The 8,506-nt window shown below is 40.2% G+C and overlaps 1 protein-coding gene across 4 annotated transcripts; it reads right to left on the bottom strand.

Annotated features, from left to right (window-relative positions):
• Window positions 1-306: 306 nt before the first annotated feature.
• On the bottom strand, window positions 307-5,678 carry LOC102791272 (molybdopterin synthase catalytic subunit). Of its 4 annotated transcripts, XM_006782155.3 has the most exons (5): window positions 2,825-2,964; window positions 2,531-2,642; window positions 1,427-1,583; window positions 1,203-1,326; window positions 322-1,115 (listed from the first exon to the last, which is right to left on the bottom strand). In XM_006782155.3, the coding sequence occupies exons 2-5, from the start codon at window positions 2,640-2,642 to the stop codon at window positions 1,008-1,010; spliced, it is 501 nt and encodes a 166-aa protein (XP_006782218.2). In that variant the 5' UTR covers window positions 2,825-2,964; the 3' UTR covers window positions 322-1,007. The 4 variants fall into 4 exon arrangements, with proteins under 4 accessions (XP_087699573.1, XP_006782218.2, XP_087699574.1 ...); XM_087843448.1 differs by lacking the exons at window positions 322-1,115; window positions 1,203-1,326; window positions 1,427-1,583 and adding exons at window positions 3,049-3,187; window positions 5,501-5,678 and having other exon boundaries at window positions 2,539-2,642; XM_087843449.1 differs by lacking the exons at window positions 322-1,115; window positions 1,203-1,326; window positions 1,427-1,583 and adding exons at window positions 3,049-3,173; window positions 5,501-5,617 and having other exon boundaries at window positions 2,539-2,642.
• Between the last annotated feature and the right edge of the window lie 2,828 nt (window positions 5,679-8,506).

The raw sequence follows: 8,506 nt of genomic DNA, 5'->3' as shown, positions 1-8,506 counted from the left end.
GATATCAGGTCATTTTTACGCCGTTTGTTTGAGAAACCAATTAATCTATGATAAATTCAATCATTCACGTCACACTTGAGTATTTGTAAAATGTTTTTACGAAGCCTGCGTCGCGTCTGTTTGACGCCCGATAACGAGGACAGGAAACATCTTCAGATTAATCAGCAGACTGACAGGAACAAATCTTCACCTCAAAGCACAGCAGTTCACATCTTATCAGATTTTCAGCCCTTTGTCCTCTCTCGAGTTCACGTTCAGCACTCGCAGGAATTGTTCATATTTTGTGCGTGAACCAGACGCCCTGCTTCCTGCTGGAACACCAATACACCAGACTGACCCTCCTCCTGTGGACTACAGAGAAATCTTTCAACCTGGGTGCTTGCCTTCATCCAGAGGATGATGATGCTTTTCAGTTTAATCTTAACTGCAAAGTTCAGATTGAACTTGTACCACCAGAGGGCAGCATTTTATCAGCAGGTGTGTGTACTGCTTTTTTTTTTTTTTTAACCTTTATTACATTTTCAGATCCTCCATCTCCCCAAGATTTACTTTTCCCAGCCTTCTACTGTAGATACGAATATAATCTAATAACTCACCTGGTTCAATCAAGTTTACACAAATTTAACCTTAATCGCTGCTCCACCTTGTGGTATAAATTGGTATCACACCAAATGACAGCACAGGCATGCTTTACCTTCAAGATAACACACAGATATTTTGGACACTAAGTTTTACAGCAGTTTTTTCTTCATGTTCTGATGATGGTTTTAGTTCATTTTGGAAGATTTTACAGCATTCGTACATTTAGTATCTTAGGGGGAAAAAAAATCTATGTGACTGTCAGACTCAGTCAATACAAAATTTAAAACATTTTTAAAGCTTTACATGATCATTAGTTTTTTGAAATACTGTGTTTCAAATGAAGAGAATTAGAGTTAAACTCAAATTATCTAAACATATAATTATGGCTCCGCCCACCACAAGTAGCTGTGTTTTATCACATTTTTTTATTTAGGTTTTCCCTCAGACAATGTGTTTTCTGGCGGTTTCTTCTGAGTGGACCACGAACACTCAGCGTTCTCCTTCCAGTTCACCTCCTGCGTGTCATAAACTTCCTGTTGATCACAAGCACACAATCAATAATCAATAATCATTGACATGATGTGTCGATCGCGCTGATCAGACTGGCTCCGAGGTATCACCTTCTTCCAAATGGGGACATTAGCCTTCAGCTGGCTGATGCAGTGCTGAATCGCCTGTTGGCCGTCATGGCGGTGAGGAGATGAGATCGCTATGACAACACTGGTTTCGCCCACCTTCACCCACCTGATGGTGGAAGCTATATGTCATATTTTTTATTTAAGTTAAAAACTACAAATGTAACACCAGTGTGGCCCCGCCAACCTGCCACATTTAGCGTCCTCACCCGAGCCTGTGGTGGACGCAGATGTGTGTCACGCTTTGCCAGCGCGCTCTGATGTCAGCACACAGCTTGTTGAACTCTGATTGGGCCATGGGCTCATAGGCCTCGTACTCCAGTCCAACCACCTTCCTGCCGTCTGCCTCGTCCTCGCGGGTGGTACCTGTGTACACACATAGCACGCACAGGCGCATGCACAAATTTGTATAGCCAGCAATGTGAGGACTCATCCACACCTGGTCCTGAACCACTAAACAGCTCTTTGTAGTCTGACACACAGTGAGGAGGAGCTTGATCTCAAAAGGACAACTCATTGCTGTTACTGTTACTGGTTATTGATCTGCTTTAACAAACCTCTATATTATTTTTTTTAACTTTAAATACAAAACACTAATAATATCTTTGAGAAATACTTGTAGAAAATATTAAGACTGAGCAGTAAATCTGTCTGTCGTGCTTCAGAAATAAAAGCTGAGTATTTTAACCCTCCGGGGTCGACGTACTCACCAGCGTGTCCAAATCAAACAACAGATTTAAGATGACATAGCAACAAGATGTTATTATTAAGTAAAGTATTTTTATCTGGCTTTTGCAACAGTTACTCTAATTATTGTAAAGCATTACCCTGAAATGTTGTAGTTTAAAAGAAAAGAAAAGAAAACATACTTTGTTTTTAAAACAAAGTAACTAGAAGAGCTTCCTAAAATAATGGAACTGCAGCTTTGTCCTCAAATGTTTTTACTTTACCTTCTTTCTTAAATACTGACATTTCACACAATTTTACATGAAATGTTGAAATGCTGTATTGGAACATTAAATAAAAATTCAGCTTTTGTTTTTCTAAAATGCCTTTACACAAATTTACACAAATTTGAGTAGTTATAAGAAGTAAAATTTTAAATATTTTATCAATATGCCAGATTTTCTTTTCCTCTCCAGCATTTGACACTTTACATCACCATCCTATATTAAATATATCACTTTCCCCTTTATCAAATGCTTCTGACTTATTTTCCTCTAAAATATTTAAAAATAAAAGAAACGTGCCACATTGCTTCTTGATGCATGCTCAGTCACCCAGGTAAGTAAATAAAGTAAATGGGAACAAACCTATAAATACTGAAATGGCTCCACACGAAGGGCTGCTGACAGTGTCGACCACTTCCTGCACAGACAGCCAATCACGGCTCAGCTTGAAGACATCGCTCAGCCCCTTCGACATCTTTGAAAAGAAATGGTGGTTTAGATCAAACTTGTTGACTCTTTATCATTAATTTATTGGATTTAAAGTCACAACAGGAAAATATGCTTTTATTTTTAAATTGTGCAGTGAAACAGGAAGTGAAGCAGGAGAAAATATCTGACATGGACCTTTTTCTTGATCTCTGATCAGTAATTACTTACAGTCTCAAGTCTCTTAGCCCCCGCTGAGCGGCGGCACTACGGCGACTTCGTCTCCGTCTCCCAGAGTCAGCACCTGGTCGCCGATGGGAACGTACTCCTGACGCACTGCCAACACGACGCCGTCCTGCAGTTCGCACAGTCTGGACACACAAACACTTGTTAGACCCCGACTCGTCTTCACACGTATGTTCATGTGTGCTTTTTTTTCTTTTTCTTTTTTTTACCTTGGGTGCCGCTGTAGCAACAGCTTCCAAAGGTTGTGGCTGCTGATTGGTGTTGGCACGGCAACAGTCTTCTCTTCCTTCACACCTGCCAGCTCAACGCTTTTCGCGAAGTACAACACGCACACCTGAAGGAGAAAAACTATGAATCCATCAGATTATTTACCGTTAAACAGTGAGTTCTGAGTCATTCTCAGACTTCAAACTTCCTGTTTCCTGTGTGGAGTTCGTGTTATATTTATTTATCTGAAGCTCACAGAGTTTGTGTCAAAAATGTGCTTCATAGATAAAACAGGAGCTTCATTAAAAGATGTTTTTCCATCACATGAAGCTGTAAATGGTGTAACACTGAAGCTACACGTCCCAGGAAACCATGAACAGGAACACTTAACAAACATTTGGGAAATCTGTTCATTAATCTATTTATTGGAGACTAAACATCAAAAAGCTTCAGGATCAAAGCATTTCTAATATTTTTCCGATCATCAGCGTGTACATTTCTGCTAACACAGGAAAACTCAAACTGCTTCCTGTTTGTGTTTGGAGACATGATGAAGACTTCCTCCTCCCCATCATCATCATGACAGCTGATAATGAATGATGATGGAAGATATTGATATCAAAATCAGCTTTGAGCCACACAATTCTGACTTTTGGCAGTTTTTTTGTGGTTTTTTAACATTTTAGTAAATATTTATTTGTTTGTTTTTTTTAACCAAAAACTGTCATTCTGAATTAATTACATACTTTATCCCCCAAATACTAAACAAATATTTTTTAAGACTTTTCTGATTTTGTTCCCTTAAATACCCTCTTAACTCATCAATTCTCCAGATTTATTTCAAATTCTGAGACTTTCGCTAAAGAAGCATCATAAAAACATAAACGGGGGTCAAGGCCCATCCAAAAAAGTCACTGTGGCCTTCAGCTGATTTCTAATGATACCCTTCAACTGTAAATCAAATGAATTCATACAGTTTGGTCATGAAAAAACTTAAATGCCCACAGAGTTAATGCAGTGTAAGCACAGTTGAATTTGTAGTAACCAGCATGAGTGAGAAGGCCAGAGCAGCTGGGCCTGTGCAGCACAGACTCTGGGAAATACCCGTCGTGTCTCTCTGAAACTGAAGAGGTCGTTCTCCAGCCTGTGCAGCTCATCTTAAAGCATGACAAACTCAAACACTGCAAAACAAATGGACACGTGTTGGGAATTTTCTACCCTAAATGTCAGCTTTACACCTGTGGCTACATTTCTCTGAGGTGTACTGTGTATACATCTTTGGTTACATACTGGTTTAAAGTAGCTTGTTTATCCTTAAATAAGCTTGTATATTTGACCCAGAGTTCAGGTTTAGTAATCATAAAGGACTGACTCTCATGTAATCTTTAAACTGTGATTGCTGACCCCTTTTTAAATAATACAATAATAATAATAGTAAAGTCCCCTTATCCAACCCACCCTTTAAAGGGGCTCTGGTGCTGATCCTGCAGGAATGTCTTTTAAAATTACATTTAACCACAAATGAACCTGAAAATTAAAGTTAAAAATCACATTAGGCCTTTGTTGTTTACCGAAACTGTTACAGACGTGTTTATTCATTCAGTGCGGCTCGCATCTGAGCATGCCTCATTCTACTGTATTCACTCCTACACTCTTGTATGTTCAGCAGCAGGAGGGAGGACAGAGCATGGAGGTATTCAGGAGACGCATGTTCCTGGAAGTTATCAAACCGGTATTTAGGTCAATTCTTCATTCAGCTCAGCAGATACCCAACACTTATGGTTCTTATTGTACCAACAATGGGAGAATAAATAACTTTAATGCTTTAGATGTTTTTAAATATTAGAAATGGTTTAAATATTAATGACAGTTTTCCTTAAAACCATCTAAAAACTCGTAAAAAATACAAATGTTACAACTTTTTACCGGATATGTTTTTCCCCTCAACATAACCTGATAAAATACTCAAACTAATTTTGTGTCTTTATCCTTTTAATCCTCTCCCTTCATCTCCAGATTTCACCTCCTGATATTTTTTCTAACACCACCATCAGCGCAGACCTGCAGACACACGGAGGACAGACACCACCGCAGGTGTGCTGGCTGAAAGGGGGAGGAGCCTTTTGGAGGATCAAGTTTGACGTTTCGCTGTTTGATTAACCTTTTCCTGCTGATCATCCATGGCGCCCTTGGTTCGCCTCCAAAAGTCCGTTTGAAAAACATCAAATCTGAACATTTTTCACCCCAAACATACGCATTTCTGTCCAAACACCGCTGATGACGTCATCGTGACATGAGCCGGAGTTCGGCTTCGGTTTCCGATCACATGTCTGAGTTTTGTTTGAATGTTTGTTTCCTGCAGCTAGTCTGAACTTCTGTTTCTCTGACAGGTAAATGTGATACAGTCAGCGTGGTGTAACGTCAGAAAACTCGCACAGGTGAGAAAAGACTCACCTGCGCAGTCATGAAGAAACGTGCAGAGGTCAAGCATGTGAGGAAGGTTTCCAGCTCTCGGTGAGCAGCAGGAGATAGGAACGCGTTTCCTTTCCGCAACTTCCTCTTCAGCTTCATGAGCGGTCTGCAAACAGCACAGAGCTGCAATGCTGCCACCTGCAGGTGTAGGTGGGAACATGGAGCTTGTCCTGATGGAGGTGCAGGGTTAGGGTTAGGGTCACTGCGCTGAGGCTAAGGCTACGTTCACACTGCAGGTCTTAATGCTCAATTCCGATTTTTTGAACAAATCCGATTTTTTTGTCTGCGTGTTCACAATTTTTGCTTTGAGTTATTTTGTTATTTACATAATAATGTAAATAAAAAAATTATTTACATTATTTACATAATAATGTAAATAACCTAATAATTCTCCTGCTGGTGCTTCAAATGATAGTTGCAGATTTCTGTCAGAATCCACAGATTATACAGTATAAATAAAATGTTCACGTTTCTCCAACGTTGTCTTCCCAACGTTCACACTGCAGGTCTTAATGCTCATCGAGTGAGAAAGCCGAGAAAGAGAAAGGTGATTCTGATGCGTTGGATCCGCGCTCTGTGTTTACGTCTTTGTGCAGAATCCATTTACCTGCTCTCATTTACTGTTTGTTGAAATTGTTTTGTGAGCTTTAACCTGAGATTCTGGTGTTTCTGGCCAAATATATTTATATTTAAAAGTCAATTCAGGATTTAATGAATCGATATGGCTTTATTCAAGTTACTCACCTCTCTGTCTGCCTGCACTTTCAACTGGACCACAGCCAATCAGAGAGGTCCCGCCCCTGACTATCTTTGATTGGTTTAGACCACGATAGGGGCATAATGTGTGTCTGCTGTTGACCACACGGAGACTTTCAGAGTTGCGTAGTCTTTTTTTTTTTTCTTACTCGAGCATTTGGTCGCACCGGTGCGACCTAAGATTTTTTTTTAGTCGCACCATTGAAAAATTTGGTCGCATTTGCGACCAAATTGGTCGCACTCTAGAGCCCTGTCACACTACAGCGGGTTTGCTGTCACATTTTATTTGTAGTGTGGACAAGCAGACAAAAAAAATTGGATTTGATCAAAAAATCGGAGCATTAAGATCTGCAGTGTGGACGTAGCCTAAGACTCATCATGATTCTCTGTATTAGAGCTCCTGAGATCCCGAGGAGTCCTCGGACCAGATCAAGCATCCAGGCACTCATCCCAGTTTGGCGTGCCTGGAAAAACCTCCAAAGGAAGCTCCACCTTTCACCTGAGCACCACATTAATCCACCTTCAGTGTGAAGATGCTGAGACTCTTCAGCTACCTCACTTCAGGCAACTTCTAAGACGTGGAGGTCCATTTACCAGTAAATAACCCAAACACATGTGCAAAAATATGTTTACTCTCCCCCACTATTCACAAGAAAAGCCCTGCCTACTGCTAACTGGAGAAATTAACACTCACTGCCTTATTTTATTTATTTATTTATTTATTTTTATGTGTCTAATCTTCACAGCGCCTCCCTGCAGATTTGAATCTACTCTGAAAAGTCAAATCAGATTGTCTGAAGTAAAAAGGAAGCAGAGGTATTGATAACCATTTGTATAGATTAGAAATTTCACTTGTATATAGTAAATAGTTCCTCCCACACACACTTTTTCAATTTTTTGCGTGACATAACTCTAACTCACCTTTTCTTGTTGACCCCTGTGCTTCTGTAACATGAGTGAGTTTCACCTGTGTGGCATTAATAAGTGTACATCTATCCTCTATGCTTGTATCTGTCCAGCAGAGGGCGCTGACAGGTCGATGCAGCAGCTAAACTCTGTGGTAATGAACACCAGGAGAAAAGTAGCAAAATCACAGCCTGGTCACAGGATAATTTTAAAGTGCACAGATAGATGAGGACACTGACAGACCTCTACGTGCCTGTCGGACCATTAACTGGCTGTAAATATGTAATCATGTATGATATGCATGTTGTTATAGACTAAATATGCTCAGACTTGACAGAGGTGGTGGTTTACGACACCAACTGTCTGCCATCTATAATCCAGTTTTGAGATCCCTTCCCAGACGCCTTAACGCCCACTCACATCCTGGGCCACCTGACCTCAGGAAATCACATGATAGGGTGGGGCCAGGTTTCACAATGAGCTCACCCGAAACCCTGGCTGGTTGTGACCTACACCCGGTTTCCCACCTTGGCTCATGTGATTAGGTAGAGGATCATCAGGTCCCTCTTTGGGGAGAAACTCCCACTGGGTTTAAATCTGGGGCTCTCCACCATTTGACCTTAGAACTGAAGAAGCTTCTCGGATGAGAGGTGAAACGTCTTCTAGCAACTTAAAGAAGTCCAGAGGCTTTTCTTTCCAAGCTCCTTTGACTACGATGACCAGGATGACTGAGAACCTTCACAGACGCTCAGACTTGACCTTCAGAAGCAGAGCTGAGGTTTCTGACTGAACCTGAACTGAAGAAGACAAAAGTCTGAAGAAGTCAAAGCTCAGTAACACGCAGAGTATAAAGAGGATTTTATTGTTTCATTATATTTGTTATTTAGCTTGGCCCAAGGGTGTAGATTTGGTTTTGGCATTGGTGGGGACAGATGATTCAACCATCGACCCCTGCCCAGTTTCTTATTTTTTCCCTTTTTGTTTTTGCTTCTTGATAAAAAAAGGAGAAATATACTTGCCCACATATGCTATTCTAGATGCTTTTAAACCATTTAAAATTACAATTCATAGTTTTATATGTGAATTATATAATGTTAAATTACTATTAAACAAATGACTGACTAAGTATTTCAGGCTTTAGTTTACTTCAGCCATATTCCATATAAATCAGGTATCATACAAAAGTAAAAATAGCTTCAAATACAGTCATGACAATAAAAGAATATGACTTTAAGGACTTAACAACATTACTTCAGTTATAGTACACCAACATCTCTGACACATTAGCACTACGGGAACACTGAATGATCTGGTGGGTTTTGTCCA

Source organism: Neolamprologus brichardi, chromosome 7, assembly GCF_056152115.1.
Source record: "Neolamprologus brichardi isolate AB-2024 chromosome 7, ASM5615211v1, whole genome shotgun sequence".
In the NCBI taxonomy this organism is placed as follows: domain Eukaryota; kingdom Metazoa; phylum Chordata; class Actinopteri; order Cichliformes; family Cichlidae; genus Neolamprologus; species Neolamprologus brichardi.
This window is presented reverse-complemented; position numbering and strand designations above follow the sequence as displayed.

Bases quoted from the DNA above. Each gene is read 5' to 3' on its own strand.
- LOC102791272 (XM_087843447.1), bottom strand. From the start codon at position 1,734: ATGAGTTGTCCTTTTGAGATCAAGCTCCTCCTCACTGTGTGTCAGACT. The intron at 1,327-1,426 runs GTGAGGACGCTA...TTCCACCATCAG, and splicing joins TGCGTCCACCACAGGCTCGG to GTGGGTGAAGGTGGGCGAAA. The intron at 1,116-1,202 runs GTGATACCTCGG...TGTGATCAACAG, and splicing joins ATGTCCCCATTTGGAAGAAG to GAAGTTTATGACACGCAGGA.